The 23,995-nt window shown below is 32.4% G+C and overlaps 1 protein-coding gene across 1 annotated transcript; it reads right to left on the bottom strand.

The window, feature by feature from the left end:
• Window positions 1-476: 476 nt before the first annotated feature.
• On the bottom strand, window positions 477-23,995 carry LOC118198689 (dual specificity protein phosphatase 3-like). Its single transcript, XM_035370433.2, has 4 exons — window positions 23,830-23,995; window positions 12,885-13,159; window positions 9,525-9,754; window positions 477-5,506 (listed from the first exon to the last, which is right to left on the bottom strand). The coding sequence occupies exons 1-4, from the start codon at window positions 23,914-23,916 to the stop codon at window positions 5,307-5,309; spliced, it is 792 nt and encodes a 263-aa protein (XP_035226324.1). The 5' UTR covers window positions 23,917-23,995; the 3' UTR covers window positions 477-5,306.

Below are 23,995 nucleotides of genomic sequence, written 5' to 3'. Positions count from 1 at the left end.
ATAAGATGTTTTAGTAATAACTATAAAACCTTTAGAAAAGCTTTCCTTTATACCTTAATACTTATTATCAGTAGAGTATTTCTCTACGGACAGCGCAAAGGTATAGCTTTCGATCCATTGTTTATTTTTCAGAAATATTTTTAAGAAAAGAATATTTTTAATGCTGCAGACGATAATTAAACCATATTCCAATTTGATACTAGTTACGTTCGTATTTTAAAATTAATATTAATTAATATAAATTCGTGGAGAAAATCAAAATCGTTACAAAAATGTGAGAACACCTTCTGTATATGTAAGAAACAATGCAATTAATTGTATAAGCTTAAAATATCTAAAAATTCATTTTTCATGCGCAGAAATATTTTCTTAAATGTATTTATTTATATGATTATGCATATAATAATTGAAAGATTGTGCATATAATAATTAAATATTTACACATAAAATAATTAAAAGAACTATTTACAAATACAATGATTTTATAATGCTCATTTTTTATCTGTAATAAAATTCATGCATCAGTTCTACATTATAGAAACAGTTCACGTATGTTGAAATTTCGGTATACAATGAAAAATATTTTATAAACATAAATAGCTGTTAGATGTCATTTACAGCTACACATTCTTCAATGAATGTTACTATCGAAAAATCAGATACTGTTTCATAAATTTATACAACGATAACACAAAAGAAAACTTCACATTTAGAAAACGCATGACAGTGAAAATATTTTATGCATTTTGCTCATTAAAACAAATAGTTCCCAAGCGTTTTGGTTACACAAAAAGTTTCAAAACCATTTTAAACCATAATCAAAGTACACACATTAAAAAAATATAAAGTCAGTTTCGTTCCTTATGTTTCTTCAAGCTATTTAATCCTAATAAATTAAATGGGCGTAACTTAATATATAACGATATACATTATTAAAATATATATTTTCAAATGATAATTTTGAACTTAATATTTATATTCGCTTGCGTTCTAACTTGCACCTTGTAAAAAATGAATGGATATGTGCTATATTTATAGGTTGGATGTTTAAAATTGCATACGAAATGCACAAGTTGGAAACTCATTGATAAAATTAAAAGTTTCAATGTAAAAGAATTTGTGAATGCTTATATAAAGTGTTATAGGATGAATTTAAAACATTATATGAAAAGAATGCTCCGACAAATATATCAGCAATATTAAACTGACTTTCTGGAGAATTACAATCAACTGTACCTTGAATGCACTCTGTTTGATAATGTTTCGGTTCACAAATGTGACCATAAAACAAAATTTGGTTTTGCTTAAATTGCACTGATTCTAAATCATATTAATAATTAATTATGATTTTTATACGTGATTATAAATTTTAAGTCTATCAGTCGGCCAGCAGTAAAGTCGCTGAATACTGGTAGTGCGATCTCGGTTCAATTCCAGAAGAACAGGCTGCCTACTTAAGTGTTTTTAAGTTTTTCTACATGTTTAACGAGCATACGAGCCAGTTTCTCTTAGAAAGACCTCCACGAAGGCATATCTTCCCTTAGTTAAATAGCCTTAGAGTGCTTTTACATAATCAACTTTCTTTCCTTTCTTTCCACTGACAGCAAGGCAGCCGGTCCACTGGGACAATTAGCATATCGGCCAGGTATCCTCGCTGACGGAAATAACTTGATCAACATGATCAACTTGATCAACTTGATCAACACACTTATTGTACATATTGTGCTCAAGACGAGTGCTGGGGGCAGTACAAACATATTCTGGACGAGACGATAGTGCAGTGATGGAAGAAGGGTGCATTGCGGGTGAGAAGAACAATTTCATTACACATTTACAGAGTTATAGATAGGTGGTTACAAAAGGCATCTACAACGTGAACAATAAATGAGTACAGTGCAATATATGAGCAATTAACAGAGTGACTGATAAAACAGTAAAAATAATATTTAAAATAGGGCTAAATACTAAATATCAATACTAAAAATAATAAGAAGTAAAATACTAAAAAGCGAAATAATACATAAAATAAAAAAAGGCAAAACAGTGAAAACAATAAAATAAGGCAAAATACATAATTCAAGGTTCATAATTCAGGGTTTACAGTTCAAGGAGATAAGTATATACATGGAATAAGAGAAGCCGAAAAAACTAACTTAAGATAAAATTAATTCATTGCAGGTACAGAGCATAAAGGGGCTGGTGCTGGTGACGAGGATGGCAGCTGAGAATTACTTCAACTTGTCTGAGATTTTGCATGCAATATTTATGCAATCGCATATGCGTTTCAATGCTTTGCGATTTTTCGAAAGCATAATCAACTGAACCAAAACAAAGTTATATATCTTCAAACTTAACACAACTAATTACATGCTGAGTGGCCAATTTTTCGAGTTTAAGTATGTTGCCATCTTGAAGTATTTCAGTCCTCTGACACCCGGGTGTGGAAAATAAATTTAATTGCTTTTTTGATTTTTTTTCATTAATTTGTTAATAAAATTATTCAGAAAAAAATGAGTACATTTTAAAAATTCGTATCAGGAAAAGTTAGATAGATGCTGATGCGTTTTTACGCAAACAACTTTCTATCTGCTCTCTTTTCTTTTACTTCCCTCCACCAATGGTATATCCAATCTAAAAGGTAAAAAAGCCCTTCTGCCTTAATCTGGCGGAACCAAAACAACCATCGATAGAAACTTCTTTCACTCGGGAAGAAAAGCATTAGGTGATGCTATAACATGAAGAAGTTTACCATAAATCTGCTTGTGATTCTTTTCCTAAATCATACGTTCTTCTCTAATCTCTACTTTAAGGGTACCTTTACCTTTTCCAAACTGATAAAATGTGAAAATAAAAAAATCATTTCTTACTACAGTAGCCTCCATAATCACAGCACGGTTATCAACTACAGTGACCATTTTTCTAATATTCTTTCAGATATTTATCAGTCTTATTTGCTACATTATTAGCTTAAATATTGATTTATTTGTATATTATTAGCCCATTTGAGCAAAGGTTATCTATCTAAAGAGAAGTGCCTTCGTTCAGAACTTTCTAGGGAAACAAATAATGTTAGAAGAGATAGCATTTTCCTCTACTTCGGATGATTAAGATAACCTTTATATACGTTAAGATGATTACAGGACCTTAAAATGTATTTTATGAATGCGCAGAATAGAACTAATGAAACACCGCATGCACTTGTTAATATCCGCATCTTGATTTTCAAGAAGATAGATGAGGAATTAATCTTGACCTGTGTAATAAACCATTAATTTCACAAGCATTTTTGTTTTTCAGCTTGTTTGTTAAAAAAAATACATCGTACATGAACATACATTGATGGCATTGTAGGCAGCATTCCGTTTACCAAAACAGCATCGATCGCCTGAATGTTCATGTGAATATGGTCAATGTCTAAAAGTGCCCCAGGACATTTTACGTTAAAATTTAAAAGCAAAGGGCTTTTCATATCTATCATTTGAAAGTAGGTACTATTTACAGTGGGAAAAAACGTTTTCAATAACGATAGTGAAAATGACAACGAAATCGTGTGTTCCTCAGAAGAGACTGATCGGAATGAGAACTGTACATACCGCAAATAAAGTTATGCACTTTACGATGATATAAACAATAAAACTTATTTTAGATCATATGTTTAATTTTTTAAGAAAAAATCTAACGCTTATCCATTTTTTTCCTTTTGAAGAAAAAACTCCATAGGTTATAAGATTATTATTTTAATTAATCATTTATTCATAATTTTAGACCTTGCTATAACTTCTCCTTACTCTTTTCTCACCAGAAATGTAAATGAGTTAGAGAATATTTAATGAGGTTTTTGGATTGGACCGAGAGAGTTTGTTCCCCCTGTGACCACGTTACGTAAGCATTGATAAATTTGTAATTTGTTCGACTTTCTGTTAATTGCTGCCAACATTTAGACTTTGTATTCTGGTTAGAGTGTTTGAGCCAGCATAAGCTTAATTTAACTGTATAGTCTTTGACTACTTTTAAATTTGAATTTCACTGTTAGTTCAGTTGCATGGTCACAATTTGTGGTTGATCCTATTACCACAAGGAAGTACATTTATAGTCAAGTTCGTGCTCAAACAGAAAGGTTTATTTTAAGCCTTTCCAAGACTATATAGTTAATTTCAGACACAGCGACATTTCATCTGACGTCCGTTAGGAGTTCGGAACTAGTTTTTAGATAATATTAATTTTTACTTACTTATTTATTACTATATGGCGAAGCCTCTGAAGGCTATCAAGTAATGGCGAAAGGGAATCATATTTCTTTTTCTGATTCTCGCTCAGCCATTAAATCAATTAGTTCTGTTTAACACCCATTAATACCTGAAATTTTATATTGTCAAGAGTTCCTGAGAATTCTCACTTTAAAGTGAGAGGGAACAAATCGTTCTCCAGTGGGTGCCTGGCCATTGTGGCCTTTGGAACAATGAACAAGCGGACTTTCTTGCAAGAAAACGTGCCAGCTCACTACAATATCCAAATATATCCATTTCATATTGAAGGATTAAACTGTTTTTTAAAAAAAATTATTTACATCTAATATCTTATCTTATAGCCTTAAAATTGCCTTGCCGTCCACCTGCACTATACATGCATTTCAAGCGATTCTATTTGCCCACTTTGTGATTCTGGAGAAGAAATGGACTGGTGTCACCTACTCCGATGTGAGGCTCTTCGTGGTTTTACAGAAGAGTCGAGATACTGGGAATTAATAACGCTCTTTAGGTAAAGATTTCGGCCTTTTTGTTCTTAGTTCTATTGTTTGTAACTTCTGTTTATAAGATTTTAGTTATTTTTAACTTTTTGTTAATCCATCGCAAATTTTAAAAAAAAAATGTTTTTTTGGATGATATTCTAAAGAAAACTACCCTGCCATTAAATACGAAGAAAACCATGATATTCCACGCAATTAGCTCGTTTGGCTGCTTAGAACGGAACCTGAGACAAATTCTGCAGCTTTTAGGCATTCAATCAGTAATAAATTTTATGATTGTTTGATCGCGAGTTAGATATCTGCATAGGTTAAGAAATTCTAAAATACAATTGAAATGATTGGTTTTTTTAACATAATGGAAAATAAAACAAATGATTGGCTTTCACTGATTTCTTCGCATATGCACGTATCATTCTGGAAAAATGCACTGTAATTATACTAATGTTCATTTTTTTTTTATCCTCAGCACTCATCTTTTCCTCCAATAACAAAAATTTCTCAGTGTCGTTAATTTATGATAAATTGGTCGAAAGAGGAATTATTTTATTCTTGAAGTGCGTCAAATATTATTTTTGCGTTTAAGTTTGTCATTGAGATCGCATAATTGTTGAAGAAATCCATCGTTCGGAATGATAGCTCTGTGCTTGCGAACTGCTTTCACTGCCTCTTGAACACTGAAGCCTTCTTTCAGCATAAGATATGCGCACACAAGTGTCGCTGATCTACTGATTCCAGCACGACAGTGCACGAGGACTTTACCTGAAAAATAAACAAATGATTTACAGAATTCCAGAAAATGCTAATTTTGAAGTTTAGTTATAAAATACATAGGCTGTTTGTTTAATTCCCGGACTAATGTTTTCCTTTAAACACCAATTCGTTGGGCACTAATCTAGTACTGACAGCAGATGAAGGTACTTGGGATGACGTCATTGAAATTTGGGGGAGGGGGATCAATCAGTGTTAGTGGAGATGCGCATTGTGAAATGGCAAACCTAGGAGAACAAATCTTTGTTCACTTTTATTGAAAATGTAGAAATCGTCTAGAGGGACTTATGTTGAAGATAATATTCTGCAGGAATACTATGAGCCATAAGACGACATTTGAATGTCATCCGTGTTTACAAAGCAGCCCACTGTCAGAGAAGGATAATCCTATTCCTAATCACATTTCCATCAATCGTAATGAGGAAAGAATTGTTAAAATCAGTGTTTCCGGTCGGTCTGTGACTGAATCTTACAAGAATATCCTATAATGTTTAAAAGGTGCTGTTTATAGAAATTCAATGTATAAACACATTTATATGTAATTTTCAATATCATCACAAATTTTTCATGAATTCTTCGGGAAATAGGCGAAGATTATTTATAATTTTATCAGTAACTCTCTTTCTTTTGGATTTAATGTATGAGGGTGTACAGAATCTTAAACCAAATAGAGCTACAGATAAAACTTATCATCTCCTGGCAATGTCTTTGAACGTTTCTAACCATATAAATTGTCATATCGAGAACATAATTTTTTGGTTTTTACAACTGCATTGAATGACGCAATTTAAGAACGCAATCTTAATGTACATAGTCAGTTTCATCTTAATTTTACTGCACAGAATCATAACTAGCCTAAAGATATACCACATAACTCGAATTTGAGCTGTAAACTTTTTATTTTTCTTATTTATAAATACAAAGTAATTTTTATTTCTTATCTATAAATGCAAGGTAACTGAATTAAATTAATATACATTATATGAATGAACGTTTAGCAAAACTAGACTGAACTGATTATAACTAAGTTACATACGTAAAACCTTCCATTACAAAACGTTATCCTTATAATACTCTCTAAAATCAGTTAAAAGAATTCAAATACCTATAAAGGGAATACCAGAAGATCGTTTGCACTGTATGGAAACCATTTTCTATGTAAACGTTCTTGTTAAGACTTTGAGGTAAAGATTTGGGATTTTCCATATAAACATCCGTTAGCGTTTTAGTTTAATTCAAATGCAGAATAAGAGATTTACTTTGAAAATGTCTCCTGAAACTGTTAGACTACTTTTCGAAGAAAAGTATTTCGAAGTAAAGATTTTGGGATTCTGGATATTCGTATTAGAAAATTGTAAAGCGGTGTAAAAATCTAGGTTATTACGTTTGGGAGAAAGGTGCTTTTAAAGCATTAAATTTGAAAGGAAAAGCATCTAGTCGAAAAAACATTGCATGCTAAGACTTTGGGACCCGGATAAATATCAAGAAAGTGAAGTATCTGATCCCTGAAAGAAATCCACCAACTCAAAGATCCATTGCATCAGAACCGCGAATGTCTTCTATCTCTATAGGTAAAATCATTCCTAAATATATGAAGTTGAAAAAGATGCTTAAATCTGAAGTTCGTTTGCTTTTGCGAAAGCATATTGCGAAAAACAAATTGTTGAAAAGTACACGAAAAACACCTAGCTGCTAAATGAAAATTTGTTATAACACTCAATGAGTATTAAGTGACTGGAATAAAAAAAAGATCAATTTTCTATTTCTCAAATGGACATAATGATTGTACGAAACGGCTTCGTCTTTGTGTAGAAACGTTCCCGACAGGATTCGTCATAGTTGCTGGATTTTACTAATACGTAAATTAAACACAAAAAAAAAAATCTCAAGTAAAACTAAAATTAACTCAGAAAATATTTTAGAAGCAATGCTTGAAGGCGAAGGTTCAGCTTTATATGGAAAGAACACAAATGAATTTGAATTTCGTATAGCAAAAAGCCTCTAGTCACGTGTTAAGCCAATTGCCTCTTATTTAGCGAAAAAGTAATCAGAAATGTTTGTTTCCGGATACTTAGTTTGTGTCCTTCTAACATATTTTTATAAAAGTCATCTTTTGACAGAAAACATCATTCCTAGGGAAGAAATTAATATATCGTCGTCCTTTTTCCAAATAATTAATAGATCATTGTCCTTCTTCGAAATAAGGTAAGATACTTTTCTGGAAGGAACAAAAAACTCGAAATATCCCTTCATATTGTTACGAATTTTGTATTTAGATAGCTAATTTTAGTAGATTTATAATTAATATTGTTGCATTCCCCGTGCTATGCAGCTGGAGACAAAATTAGAGAATGTTATATTGGAAAAGTAAAAATACAGGGGCACGTGCATTTAACATTGAGTAAATGGTTATCTCGGTAATTTGTATTGAAACTGAATAAATGTATTTTACCACTATGTTAGCTGTAACCGTAATTCCATCCTCTTATTGCTTTTTAGTAATTTCGAGGAACAGAAAGTGGTAGAAATATCTCGCGACCGGTTGAAAGCTATAAAAGGCCGGAGAGAGAGCGTCTGAATTCAGTTGCTTAGTTACTGTTGTTGCGAGTTTTTTAGTTTCGCGTGAACTGATATATCAGAGTTTTTCTCTTTCCATGCTCTTTGCATTGCATTTTATATAACCCTTTTAGAACTTTGAAGTATAACTATTGATTATATTGCGTGATATTGTGAACACTTGTACGAATATATCTCTGGGGAAAATATCAGGGCTCTGCTATATTTCTTTTTATAAGAATAAATTTTATTAACTTATTATCGGACTTGTGCATTTCATCAATTACAAACCCATAAGCAAGCAACAATACATTTGAAAAGACTCATGTAGGGTCACAGATTTATCATTTTCCGTGGCATTATTTTAAATTGCTGATATTTTAAATATATTATAGGTACAACAACACTGAGCATTATAAGGCCATCTGGGGAAATGTCGCCCTTAAATTTTTAATGTAAAACGCTTCTCGACTTAAACATCTCAGCCTGCAAATAAGTTTTTGTCACAGGAAATTTGGTGAAGAACGTAGCCAGCAAAATGCTGAACTTTTGTGGATTCTGAGAAATCAAGTTTGACCCATTAGCTTCCTTAATAAGAAGGTATTATACGTTAAGAACGTCTTAATGATAACTACGAACTTATGATGACTCCTTGACTCGTTTGGTCAAAGTTTCATAAACAGTCCTGGAATGAACTTGCGTCGCCAATGTTGAGAATCTGTGACAGAGGGTGAAATTCCGTATTGCATGTATTTGAAGAGTGTAGAATCGAACTCTTATTACAATATTTACGACTCCGATCCTAACAAAATGTGTAGATAATTTTCATATAGATAGAAATATTCATATTCCTGATTCCTGATCCTTAGTGGTCCAGCAAGGATCAGGAATATGAAGGGGTTGTAGGGAAACGACGGCGCAGTTGAGGTAAGAGACACAATCTGATTAAGAGATTAAGTGTTAGAAAATCTTTTACTTGTTTTTTTATGTAATTTCTAAAGTTATGAAAGTTAAGAGTCCTAAATTTAACTAATACTTAAAGAAATTTCGTTACAAACAAATAATTATGTTCTAATACTTAATCACTTATCAAACTGTCATGTCATTCTCCCAACCAGTGTCTCTCATCTCGCCTTATCAGCCTTTATCCTTATCAGTCTACACACTTCCCTCTCAGATAGGTTCTTGATCCCTGTTGGCCCAAAAGTGCTTATCTATTCATTTGTAATTAAATCTTTGTTGCATTCCAGATTATATGATTTTGTATGCAGAAAGGTCTTGCATAATATGATGGCATTTCATTTTGTCTTCCAAATCAGCTACGGTATTTAGATTTGAACTCTAAATTATTTCACAAACAGATACATTTTGTATCTATTTCTCAAGTTTTCATGAATGCAAACTATAATGGTCCTAAAAAGTGGAAAGGTATTTCAATTATTAAAGAACTCACCTCCTGTTTTGAGAGCATCCTGAATGAACTGTGACGCTTCCTCAAAGTATGGATAAATTCGGAAGACGACATTGTCAAAAGCAGGAACTCCAAGAAACTGAATACCAGACTGCGAATAAAACCCTGACCAGGTGTTAACTTGTCCACAGCTTTTCTCCTTCCCTTGAGCTGCATTTAAGACATGAGTGATACCCATACGTTTCAACAAAGATGTGCACATGGCTGTAGGGCTACGGAAGAAATAAACCAGAAAATAGAGCAAAGTTTTACAGCAGCTATAGTTTTATATACGTGCATAATAACTCTAAATGTATCAGATGTGCGATATGAGAAACATGAAGCATAATACAAAAAATATACGCATTTTAAATTTGAGAGTGGGTTTGAAATTTCTCGCTGCTTCCTTGTATGAAGTAAAGGAAGTATTGTAATCGCGAAAAATTTCGGGTATCGTATTTCAACGAAAATATCCATTTTGACTGCTCTTGAATCCATTTGAATGATTATGCGTGACATCTGTACGTGTACGGACAGATCTGCGTGACATCTGTACTTACGGACATAATAAAGATCTCTCTTTTTCCCAAAAAAACTTATAAAATGGATTTAAAATGGATTCAGAAAAGTTTTTTTTCATGACATCTGTATCTGTTTCATGACGTACGTATATAACTCGCATAACTCAAAAATAAATAGCCTCAGAAAGTTTAAATTTTGTACATGATCCTGCTATAACATGGAGTTGTGCACCTCCCTATTTGGTTGGCATCGGTTGCACCAAAAGTATATAAATAATATGTGTAGAGAGAGATACCCCCTCTGTTACCCGATTCGGAAAGCTCAGATTTTTTTATTCTTACATGTTGGTAAATTGTGCATTTTTTGCTTTAATAGTGATTGAATTATGTTTTTCTTATGTTCCAGCTAAGGTATTTTTATGTCTTTAGTTTATCTACATGCAGTAATTGTAGAATTATCAACAATTTTAAAGTTTAAATTGCGAGTTAAGCCTAACGAACCGAAATTTTTTTACATTTAAAATTCAGTAGAATAGTGAATTAAGTTACTTTCTGCATCTGCAATGTCTTTTTTACCAAATGGGACCAAAAGTAACTTCCAGTTTTGAAACTACCTTCTTCCCTGTTGACCGAATTGCTTGCTTTTGCGTAGAAACTCTAATTTTAATTGTAAACTTTTTTTAACTGTTTTAACTGTATTTAGTGTTTTATGTGTTTCTTTTTTACAATTTTTAATGAAGATGTTTTGAGTTTTTATGTATTTTAGCTTGCCGCGAAGTGAGAACTGAATTAATTGAATGAGCGGCGAGCGGTAATACTGGTACTGCAGCCTGGCTTGAATCCCAGCGTACGTGTTGACTGCATGGGAACTTCCCCAGGTTTTCCCCAGGTGTAACGTGGTTACTAAGCTAATTTCTTTAAAAGGTCCTCCACGAAACCGTCCCTTCCCATGGCAGATAACTACCGCATTTCTTTGTCTTAATCTAACCGTTCTATATAGTAGTTTCAAACCTGTTATTCTTGGTTATTTTAGTGCACAACAACATCATGATGCTAAAAGACACAGTAATGTACTCAATGAAAATAAAAATACTCCCTTAATGAATCCTGTATAAGTAATTAATTTATTTGAGATTCTGCTTCGAAAATTCTGAAACAAATTTTAAAGGAAAAAAAAAAAAAAACCTTTGAATAAAGGCTGAAACAAAATGCGGCAAAAAAAAATAAATAAATAAATAAATAAATAAATAAATAAATCGTGCAAAATAAAAACAAAAATATCAGAATTGCTGACATTAGAAACGCTTTCTTAATGTGATCTTTCTTCCTATGATAGCATGTTACGTTACTATCCACACTATCACCCACGCGATTTGGTAAGTTTTGTCATTTGCTTGAAATATAAGATGACTTCCTAGGCATTTAGGAAACAGACAATTCTAAAAGTGTTATCAGTCACTTTGAGATAAGATTTAAATTTATCATTCAAATTAAAACTGTACAATCTTTAGCAGACTGAACAATATTAAAGCAACAAGCGTACTCTTCAACGGCTTATAACCGTACAAAAAATGCCTCTGTAATAAATTTATAATGCATTTAATTGATACAACTTATAATAAATTAATACTTTTATAAATATTTGCACCATTACTGTAATTACAGAAAGATTCTTCTTTATTCTTCTTCTAAGGCCTTATATAACTTTCCTCAGTTTAGAATAACAATTTGCCCCCCCCCCAATTAGTCTAAAGTAAAAAGAAGTAAGTAAATATATTTTCCTGCAGAAATGTGTTCAAAACACTTAAAGGAGAAAATTAATTAAAAGATAAGCAAAATTTTAAAAGAATTATCATGAAAAGAAATTTTCGTCAAATGAATAGGAGTTATGGAAACCATGCACTGTGGTAGCAGTTATCTCTAAATGTTTAAGATTCAATTTTTTTTAGCATTATTTTACGTTCAACCTTTTTAAGTGAATTTAGAAGTCTGTCTCTGCTTAATTAAATATACATGTCACTCCAGGCAAACCTAAAAAATAAAGACGACGACAAAAAAAAAAAAAAAAAAAAAAAAGTGAAACTAGTAAAATAATAAGACAAAAAATCTGAACTGTTTCAGATTTTAAATTACGTCCAAAGGGGTGTGTTTTTTAACGTTTTGTGTGTTACCTTTATTTATAAAACATCATATTCTACGTACTCAAATTATAAAATTCAGTTCAACAGCAATATCGCAAATTAATTTAAAAATGAGCATGTCTTTAGAATTTCCGATACAGAGTCTCGCGCGCTGGAGATAAAAATGTTTTTTTCTGTACAGTGTTGCCATTGCTCGCTTTGAAATTGTTTAGTTTTTTAATCAAAAATTCGTTGAAGTGTTACAAAATCTGATATCGATAATAAAACAAATTAAGGCTTCCACACGCCCATATTCTATGGAAGATTACGTTATTCAAATTTTAATGGCTCTAGGTACCGTCGTTGTTATGCGAAAAACATACATGCATTTATGCAGATTTTTCATTTTTTAATTTCTTTGAATATAAGACAGGGCGATAATATATGGTGGCAACGATTTGAAAAGACATACAGTCTTTTAAAGTTTTCGACGCAAAATTGCCAAAACGAAATTAATAGTCCTTCAAGGCAAATTGTCCCTTTGGACTAATGAATTCATTTACAGAATTTCAAACATCAAATTTTATCTTCAGAAAATAAAAATATAACAATAATATCAGACTGCTTCGCTGGTAGAAAAAGTGACTTTAAATCTGACTGAAGAGTAACTTCGGGAAAAAAGTTCATTTTAAAAGTTGATAATTTTAAGATTAAGTACTTACGCATCACTCAGATATACACCAGGATATACTTCATTCCAAGGATCTGTAGGTAGTGAATAATATCCTGAAGGCTCCCGAATAATGTCTAACAGTTCATCAGGTGTACACAGAGGTATTTCTTTTCTGCTGAAGTGTCTACCTGCATACACGGCAGCTGTGTGACTATCACCGCTTCCGTACGCTCTGACAGTTTCTAGGAAAGATGTGGAAAGAGGCCTGGACATGCGATCTTTCCGAAGCGTGGAAGAACGAATTTGGGGTAGCCGTCTTCGAACCTATAAAAAAATAAATCAATAAATTCATTAAAAAAATTTTAATATCGTATCCTCGAATGCATAAATTGCACTTGTGTATAAGTTTGACCCTTAATTTTTACCTCCAATTAAAAAGAAAAAAAAAAAATATTCTCGAGTATAACCCCGGATACCCTGTCTACCCTCTACAATACTTTTACTTCCTTGTTCGAAATAAACTTGCCTTTGTTGTAATTGTGAAAAATTTCGAGTATCATATTTCAACGGAAATACCCATTGTGACGTTCCGATTCCATTTGGATGATTTTTTTTGTATGAAGTTTATATGTACGGATTGAATAAAGGATTGTAAAATGGATTCAAAAAGGAGTTTTTTGGAAGTCTGAACGTACGTACGGAGGTGATCCAGCGTACAGTAATTTCTCCTTTCAAGTAATGCGACTTCCTAAAGCTTTGCGGGGAAAGTATCTCTCTGAATTCATACCTCATACTGTTTCAAACATGGACCGTATAAGAAATAGACTAACCCAAATGGGTTTTCTCGGGTTTTCTCCCTCGTCTGACGCGTTCCCGGCTGTCACCTTGATCACATTCGAAGGAGTAGGGACGACTTGCCGAAATTTAACAGTGGTTGCCTATTGCAGCGTGTATAATTGTCAAGAAAAAGCTGGTTGTAGCGCCTCATTTCACAAATTAGAATTTCTCCAGATATTTATTTTTGAAATTGAGTGTGATTTTTAAAAATTTAGCATATTTATCAAGCATAATTAATGTTCCAAATAATTATAAAGCTATTGCATGCTTTCAGGACTAGATATTTTTTTACCTTTTCCTATGTTGTAAGGAAATTTGTAATTATTTCTTTTAGAAAATAATATTCTAAATCTGAACTAATAGAAAATTTCAAACAAGCAGTTTTCTCTTTTAATTTTTATGCTTTTTATTGGTGTAAATAAGTAAAAATACTAAAATATTTAAAAACGAATTTTTGAAAGTTTTGTTTAAAATTCTAAATTGTGCTGCTTTTTTAAAATTATAGATGAATATTATAGCACGATTTCTATAAAGGAATTTTATTTCAATTATATTTCGTAATACATCATAACACTTTTGACTCCTTAATAATTTTTATACATTTAATTCTAAAAGTAAAATTGTATTTAACCGTAATAATTAATTTTGCTTGTATTTTATAGTGATTGTATTTTAATTTATTTTTAGTTCTGCATAATATTTTTTTTAATTTGCTGTTAATTTACTTTATTAGCTCGAAACGGCATTTTGCCCTTTTTCACTATAAATGTCCGTGTCTCCTTGCAAATTGTTGTTACCATATATTACCGCCCTGTATTATATTTAAAGAAATTAAATAATGAAGAATCTGCATGAATACATGTATGTTTCTCGCACTGTGACAAAAACGACGGAATCTAGAGCCATCACATTTTGAATAATGTAATCCTCCACCCGAACATGGACGGTAAAATTTCGAATTTTTTAATCTATTTCATATTTTGTAAAACTTTAACCAATTTTTTATTAACAAATTCAACGAGTTCAAAGCGAGCAATGGTAACACTGTACGAAAATAACACTTTTATCTCCAGTGCGGAAATTCTAAAGATATGCTGTTTTCAAATGTATGTGGTTTACGGGCGAAGAACATGATATTCAATAAATATAGGTACCACACAAAACGTTAAAAAAAAGGTTCCTTTTGGGCATAATATAAAATCTGATTGCGTCTAGATTTTATTGGGTTGGCAACTAAGTAATTGCGGATTTCATTCATATATGGCTTCAGTTGAATTTTTAGAGTTGCAGACGTAGTACAAATGTAAAACACATTTTGTTATTTGATAGTTGGCAATGCGTAGTTTTCGTTCGGCGTTCGTTGAAAAATGGAAAATCAAAAGGAACATTTTCGTCATATTTTGCTTTTTTATTTCCGCAAAGGGAAAACGCATCGCAAGCTCATAAAAAGTTATGTGCTGTTTATGGTTTCGAAGCCTTAAAAGAACGGCAGTGTCAAAATTGGTTTGCCAAATTTCGTTCTGGTGATTTTTCACTCAAAGATGAAAAACGCTCTAGTCGTCCAGTTGAAGTTGATGACGACCTAATCAAAGCAATAATCGATTCGGATCGTCACAGTACAACACGTGAAATTGTAGAGAAGCTTCATGTATCACATACATGCATTGAAAATCACTTAAAACAACTTGGCTATGTTCAAAAACTCGATACATGGGTTCCTCACGAACTGAAAGAAACGCATTTAACTCAACGCATTAACAGCTGCGATTTGCTAAAGAAACGTAATGAAAATGATCCATTTTTAAAACGACTGATAACTGGCGATGAAAAATGGGTTGTTTACAACAATATCGCGCTGAAAAGATCATGGAGCAGGCCAGGTGAACCAACTCAAACAACACCAAAAGCTGATATTCATCAAAAGAAGGTGTTATCAGTTTGGTGGGATTACAGAGGAATTGTCTACTTTGAACTCTTACCACCCAACCGAACGATCAATTCTGATGTTTACATTGAACAACTAACGAAATTAAACTATGCAGTTGAAGAAAAGCGGCCCGAATTGACAAATCGAAAAGGTGTTGTACTCCATCATGACAATGCAAGGCCACACACAACTTTGGTCACTCGGCAAAAATTATTGGAGCTTGGTTGGGATGTTTTGCAACATCCACCATATAGTCCTGACCTTGCACCATCTGATTACTTTTTGTTTCGATCTTTACAAAACTCCTTGAATGGTAAAAATTTCAATATTTATGATGATGTCAAATCGTACCTGATTCAGTTTTTTGCTAATAAAAACCGGAAGTTTTATGAACGTGGGATTATGATGCTGCCTGAAAGATGGCAAAAGGTCATTGATCAAAATGGGCAATACATTACAGAATAAAGTTATTTAGTTCCATGAAAAAATTCTCTTTGATTTTCTGAAAAAACTCCGCAATTACTTAGTTGCCAACCCAATATTTTATCTTTTTTTTCCCCTTCATTACACTCAGAAAATTTTATGCTCCACATTTTATAAATTACTAAAATAAATAATCCACTTTAATATTAATAATTTAATGATGACATAATCAACTAAATAATCGTTTTGTAATGTTATTATAGTTTTGAAAATCACTGCCTGAAAATGTTCATTAATTTAAAAAAAAAAAAAAATATCAGATCTTAATTAATTTTACCCTATTTATTTCAAAGCATCACGTACTATCAATATTACTTAATTTTTATTTTTACGCAAAATGAAGTACATAAATTTTGTGTTTAGAGTGTTTACCGTTTTACCAAAGTAAAGATGTTTGTATAAGAATTACGCATGAAGAAAATGCGCGAAATGCAGTAAAAAGTGCTTTAATGAGATTTATTAAATCATATTTGGAAAAAACTGTGACTTTCATAATCCCATCACTATACAACGTATCACATTTAATAATTAAAAACAGTTATGTGGTACAAACGCCATAGGTTTCAATGTTAAAGTAAACCAGATCGTCCCGTCCCTACTCTTTCTTGCGGACGTGTCGGTGACGCGCGCCTCGCCCACTGGGTTAGTCTATTTCTTATAAGGTCCATGGTTTCAAAAGGCCCAGCGGCTGAGAGGTAAGATACCTTCCGCGCAAAGGGAATGACATGGTTGCCAGATGTGTCGCTAAATCCCCATTTGGTAATATTTGGAGACAAAATTAGCGATATGCCACAGATGGAACGAGAACATTGTAAAACGCATTTTTAGCGGTTTTCTCGAGAATATTGTCGATTTGCCGATTGCTTTCCTTTCAATTCTGGTATGAATTTCTAAGAATTTTTATCAGTTCTTACTAAAAAGTCTATACGGCCATTCACCGTGTTTTTATTAAATAGGGTGCAATTGCATCGCTCACCCAAAGGCGTAAATAAAAAGTCAATGAGTTTGAATCAGGCGATTTTGCTAGGGGGGAAAGTCAAAGGTGGTCGTAAACATTTAAAATTCGTAATCTGAGCAGATACAGTCGTGAGAGCACTGTGGTAGCATAAATTTAGTAAGAGCGTTAATCCTGGATTCACTTCCAATAGTAAATAAAGAAATTATTTTATCTTGAGCACAAAATGTTTTAGTAAACTGAAAGAATTTGAAATGAACTATTTTTGTTTGTCACGTGATGTTATCAGGCGAATTGAAATTTTGAGCCGCTGTGGTAGGCGTGGTGAATTTATAATTAGCATAAGTACACTTGATGGTAATAAAATGAGATAGTAAAATTGAAATAAAATAAAATAGTAATTGTAATATCAGTAGAGTCTTTAGCCTGCTTTACCAGGCACAATATCCGGTACTTACGTATTATCGCAACCAGGTTGGCGCTATTTGTAAGTTTGAGTAAAAAAGTATGAATAGAAAGAAAATGTACATTTATTAATTACAGATAATTTTTAATACAATTTTTATATTATTTTGTTTTAAAATATAAAATAGCAATTAAACCCTTCCTGTTTCGAATTTCAATAAGTTGCAGAATTATTTTTTCGGCGGAAATCTTTTGGCTATTGCTTTTAGCACTGATTGAAAATCGTATTCGCCATACCCATATACACGTCGACTTATTTTTTACTTAAAAAAAATCCCAGAATAGCACAAAAATGGCATTGCGCACACTCTTGACTTTATCCATGTACACTGCTATTTTCTCATAAATTACAAAAATTTGCACGAAAATGCAGGAAAATTTTGTGAATCTCCACATGCTCGTTTTACAAAACTACGTATAACACGTAGGGTTGCCGTAAGTAGGGTCGCCAAATTTCGCAATTTATGCGAATTTTGGCCTGGTTGCGTTAATACGTAATTACCCAATATCCATTATGCTTTGCCAGTAATAAAATGATAACTAAATAAAACTTGAGAGTATAAAAATTAACAAAGTTCATTCATTCCTGCTTTTCCAGGAAAACGCCCATGTCGCTTTGTGAAAAATATATACATATTTATCACCGCTTGGCATTGTGGTAAATTGACCTAGGTCTTTTTACCAAGTTTTCCACTGCTGGGTCGTATTTTACTATTTCACGTAATGTACTGTAGGATGAATTTTTCATTTTTTCGAAAATGTTGTGTGCTTCCATTAGAATTTGTTCCGGAATAGGCTTGATGTTTAGGTCCACATGGATATTGTATTTCGCACAAACCAAGGGGCGTGTGTCATGGCTCAGAGTATTCTATTTTGTATAACTGTAATTTTTCTTCTTTCAACTTTAAAATAGCAGTGGCTCAAGCAGAGGCTAAGTATAGAAGAATAGTTAGATAAGGCATTCTTTTCCCTCTGATGTTGAGTTTGGATTTTTTTTCCTAGCAAACCGTATAGGGCCATGAAGGCTCCGTCAACTTTGTTTACTTGATAAATAACATGATCTTTGAAGGAAAGACGGTTATCTAACATGACACCCAAATATTTTACAGAACTGGAAACCGGAATAACTTCGTTAAATATTTTTATTTCAGAGTTCGTGCGCATATATCTCCTATATCATCTGAATTGAATTATATTGCACTTTGATGAATTTACTTTTTTTTTTCGCAGTGGACACCAGAAGGCGACAATGCTGACGTGTAGCTGCTAGTTGTCTAGGGCGATCTGGGGTTTTTCAGATTTGGAAAGAATAACTGTATCATCTGCATATTTGAAAGTCTTTGAGTTTAATGTATTAGGTTTATTAATGTTTACATTAAAGTCGTTAATGTAAACATTAAATAACTTTGGAGCAATGATAGAATATTGTCTACGGTAGGTTAAAGATATATACACCCTACCTGTACGGATAGAAAGTAGTGTCTTGAGTTCACAGATTAGCTTGAGAGCGATCGACCGCGTCGGGAGCTGTACTTTACTGCTTTGCCGTGAAGTTGTTTTCCCCATTATAGCCTGAAGGCTGTGATGCTGATTTTTTTAGGGTGTTTATCATAGTTTCGATGACTGTAAACGTGTCTTTAGAGCTGCGCTATGTAATATTGGTGAATAAATTGTGTTTTGATTCTTCATCGAGTGTTGTCATCAATTACTCCAAATCCTCGAACCCGTAGAACGCAACAATACATACTGCGTCAACACAGTTCTGTTTTCCAACACATTTCGTCATGACACAGCAACGAATTTAGAAGGTTACGGTCCTCCCGGACAGCACATTTTTGGGAGCGGCATTTTTTACATAAAGAGTTATTGTATGAAGATCACGCAATTGCAATGATTATCAAGGTAGGTGAAAAAGAATAAAATTCTGAACTCCCATACGGAATTAAATGGAGATGATACAAATACGGGGTCTCTCAAAAAAAATGTACTCACACTTTGAATGACGTGAAAAACTTTATTTTCTGAACGTAGAGTGAAATGGAATAGCTTTGAATACAGAAGACATATATAATTGAGGAATCATGTTTGTGTATGTTCAAATTGATAACCATCATCGTCCGGACAACGCTGATAATGCACACCAAGGGATTCGCAAACGTCACGAAACAGGTCATTAGAAATATCGCGACATTGTATTTCAATTTACAATTTCAATGCATCAGATGTCCTTAGTTTGGTGCGATAAACTTTATCTTTAAAAAAAAAAGAAGAAGAAGAAGAAGAAGAAGTCCATGGGTATGAGGTCTGAAGAACGCGCAGGGTATTCAGTGGTACCCCTTCGTCCAATCCATGTGTCTGGAAAAGCTCCATCGGGGTGAGTTCATACATCGCGATGGTAGTGGGGAGGTGCTCTTTCTCTCCCTCTCTTTCAAGATTTTCTGCCATGCTGTGATAAATTAATTACACCTGCCGCTAACATGCTGCCTTTTTTTAACCTGCAGTTAAAAAAAGGCAGCATGTTAGCGGCAGTTAAAGTGTGAGTGATAAACTGTTTTTACATTAGGTAAAGTATTCAAAGGAATGCCTAAGAGATTTCAATACCTGCATGCTCTTGTCATACCTCACTTATTTAGCGAAAATTTATGAACGAAAATGCGAATATCAACTAAATTATGAACGTCTAAAGGAGAAAATTAATTTAAAAGTAAATGAAATCACTATTACACCAAGAGGAAAGATTTCCTTGTTAAGAGAAAAATATTTTATATCTTCATTTCTGTTATTGCTAAGGAAAATGAAAAACTTGAAAGACGGTCATTTCGAACTTCTGAAGATTATTCTAAAATGCAGTCTACAGAACAAAATTTCAAATCTTGTTTTGCCTCTGCACGTTTTCTTGATAATTGCTGTAAATGTTACTAGTTGTGAGAACAGTTTTAAAAATAAAAATAATTTAAGTACTAAGTAAGATTTGCAATTGAATATTTTACGTTCAAAACATTTTTCTACAGATCAACAGTTGAAGCAATGAAGTAAATCTCTACAATGTCATCGCCATTTTGTCATCTGTTTTTTTTTTTTTTTTTTTTTTTTTGCTGTTGTTGTTGTTCGCAAACAAACAAAATAGAACTTTAAACAAGAAAGCAAAACAGAATAAGAAAAACAAGCAAAATGGAATTTTAAAGTGCTGGAGTTATAATTTTATTTCAAAAATAAACATTTAATTTATTTCCTTAGATGTCCTTTCTGCACTTTTAGGTCTTTACTTGCGCATCAAGAAAGGCGACAATTTAAGGAACCGCCACAGAGGGCAAAATCACGAACCGAAAATTGTAAAATACAGAAAAATATAAAACACCAAATACAGTTAAAATAATTTTAAAAATTTACACTTAAAATTAGAGTTTCTACGGGAAAACAAGAAATTCGGCCAGCGTGCAAGAAAGCAGATTTTCCGGTGCACAAAACTGAAAGTTTACTTTTGGTCCCACTCGGCAAAAAGACGTTGAAGGTGCCGAAACTGACTTAATTCACCATTCTACTGAGTTTCAAATGTAAACAAATGGCCGTTCGTTAGGCATAACTCGCCATTTTAACGTTTCAATGGTTGACAATTCTACAACTGCTGGATGCATATTAATTAAAGGCATAAAAACCACATAAATCAATTACTTTTAAAGCACCAAATATAAGAATAAAAACACTAAGCTGACCGAGCTAGGTAACAGAGTGAGTATATGTATAGATATATGATTGGTGCAGAGCACTGCAACGAAAAGGGAGGTGCACAATTAGATGTTATAGCAGTACCATACACAGAATTTCAACAATCTATTGTTACTCGTTTTTGAATTATGCGAGATGCGTACATGCGTAGTAGGTACGCACCGGCGTCAAGAAAACAAATCTCTACTGAATCCATTTTAAATCCGTTTTACAATCATTTTTGGCAAAACGAGTCCTTTATTCTATCCGTACGTACAGAAGTAACGTCAAAAAATCATTTAAATGGTTTCGAGAGCAGCTGAAATGGATATTTTCGTTGAAATATGATACCCGAAATTTTTCGCGATTACAATACTTTCTTTATTTCATATAAGAAAGTAAAAAGAGGGAAAATACTCTAGTATATGTAGTAAAGGGTGAGACAATCGGTATTCTCCTTTTTGTAATGGGAATTCCTCGTATAACAAGAAAAGAAGGTCATTTCGAATGTTAAAAGAATTTATTCCATTTAAAACTATATGTTAAAACTGACAGACCAGAACAGAGACCGATATAGCGTTGCACTTATAAATGTTATAATTAGAGACAAGGCTCCTACTCTAACCCAGCTACATGTTTGAAATGTTCGAAAGCAGAATGTACAGCTGTACAGCCTTTACCATACAAAGTAATCAGGTCAGATGTGCAAGTTTGTGACGATCACATTTCAAGCTTAAAAGCTTTGTTTATATTCTCTCGTATTATCTTGCGATTCATAAAGAAACTGACTTTATAAAGGACATAGAGAACTTGATCGTTAGATCATAATCCAATCAAAATGGCGGCAAAAATTATTTTATAGAATGCGTCAAAAAATTTGAGTAATGGAATACTTCTTGAACTGTTGGTCATAAAACTGAAAGTTTCAGTTTAGAAAATGAATCAAGTATAGTAAGCTTTTAAAGTACTACAGTTTTGTCGCTCTAAAAGCTTTTACTAAGAGTATAAGAAATTTAATTTATTATAAGGAAGGGGAGTTCTGCTATGAAAGTTATTTCTTTCATCAACTTAAAGGGGAAATGCTGATAAGAAAAATGTCTTTTAGCAGAAGTATTTAAACAAAATTTTGATTCTTCATGAGATTAGAGTAGTTCGATAGAGAGGAGCCGTATGCAAATATGCTAAAGACACCAAAGGGTGTAAATTTTTTAATGCAAATTTTTTAGTGATAAATATGTTAACATTAGGAATTTTGAAGCTCTCCAAATTAAATTTTCTCTTTGCAAACATGCAGAAACTTTAATTTAATTTTGATTCTGTATTCCGTATAAACAACTATTTTGCTGAATTATGAGGACTAGACATAATGAGTTTGATTGGACATTATTTGCATAATGATTAGAGGACAGAAAATGCATTATTGATGCAATGATATTTTTTAAGAACGTAGAATTTATTTTTCTATAAGAAGTTAAATTGTATTTGGAATTTTAATGGGAAGATAATTAGATGAATGGAAGTTGATAAGTTATATGATAATATGTGGGTAACTTAGACGAATGGGGAAGATGATAAAAACGCTGTGCAGTACGAAAATCTCAAAGAAAATGCTAAAACAAAATTACTAATTATCATTGATTTATCTATCATGCCCTTAATACACATGAAGTAAAAAATAATTTTGCAACATTTAGAAATTAGTGTACTCAGTTAATATGATATGATTTCTGCTTTACTACACTGTGCTTATTAATCGTGTGACCATTATGTCATTTCACAAATACTTGTAAACAAACCAAATGCTTAGGCTCGGAAAAGGATAAATATTTCTGTTTTCAAAATTTACCTAAAAATTTGACTTCTATGCTTAAATCTTATTTTTTGCAGAGTAGCACATCAAAGTTTAGATACTTTTAGGCAAGATAAAAAGAGTCATAAAAGAAATGAAATATTGAAACAGAAACCTAAACGTTTAGTTTGTAAACAAAATATTTATAAAAAAATCTCTTATTCAAATAAATACTAAGCCATGATTACTTCAAAAGCTTTGTTTTTATCTGATTTGAAAATATATTTGCTAAATGAATTTAATTTTGGAAACACAATGCCGATTTTGAAGCAAAAGAGAGAGAGAGATGTAGTAATGAGTGAGAAACAAATAAAAAGATTCCGCAATTTTACTTATTGCTGTGCTATTTTAAATTCTAAAAATTATATGAATTTTCAATCGTTACTTGATTTTAGGATTCCACTTTTAACACAAAGTAAAGGTTTTTATATTGTAAAGATAACTACATCGATAAAATTTTACTCTCACTACAAATTTCGACGATAGAATTGAACTGCTTTCTTGATGGCGAATGAGAAAAAGATTAAAAAGTTGTACATAAGCTTCATTGGATTTATGGCATATATTTATGCTAAATATGTGCCTATATTTTGGGCTATATAGATTACCTATTTATGTATCGAATTACAAAATGAATTACGTCTTCTCCCATCAAAATATGCAAAAAATTTTTATATGTATTCAAAAGCAGTAAGTTATAGAAATAAAAACTGATTTTTCCACCTCCATGTCAAAATCTAGCGGTCAAGAGAAACATAAATGTATTCACATACCACGGGTGGTGTTAAAATTCTTGACGACAAATAATCACAACTAGGCCTGAGAGAAAACGGCGATGGATAATCCGAAAAGGCGTGCATCCTTAACACAAAGAACTGAGAAGCAACACCTGTTAAACTCTAAATCCCGCGAACACCCTCAAGAAAGTGGGTTTCTATA

Source organism: Stegodyphus dumicola, chromosome 1 (assembly GCF_044657685.1).
Source record: "Stegodyphus dumicola isolate Sdum_Otavi_A_Nest chromosome 1, ASM4465768v1".
Classification (NCBI taxonomy): Eukaryota; Metazoa; Arthropoda; class Arachnida; order Araneae; family Eresidae; genus Stegodyphus; species Stegodyphus dumicola.
The sequence above is the reverse complement of the archived record's forward strand: the minus strand, read 5'-3'. Positions and strand labels throughout refer to the sequence as shown.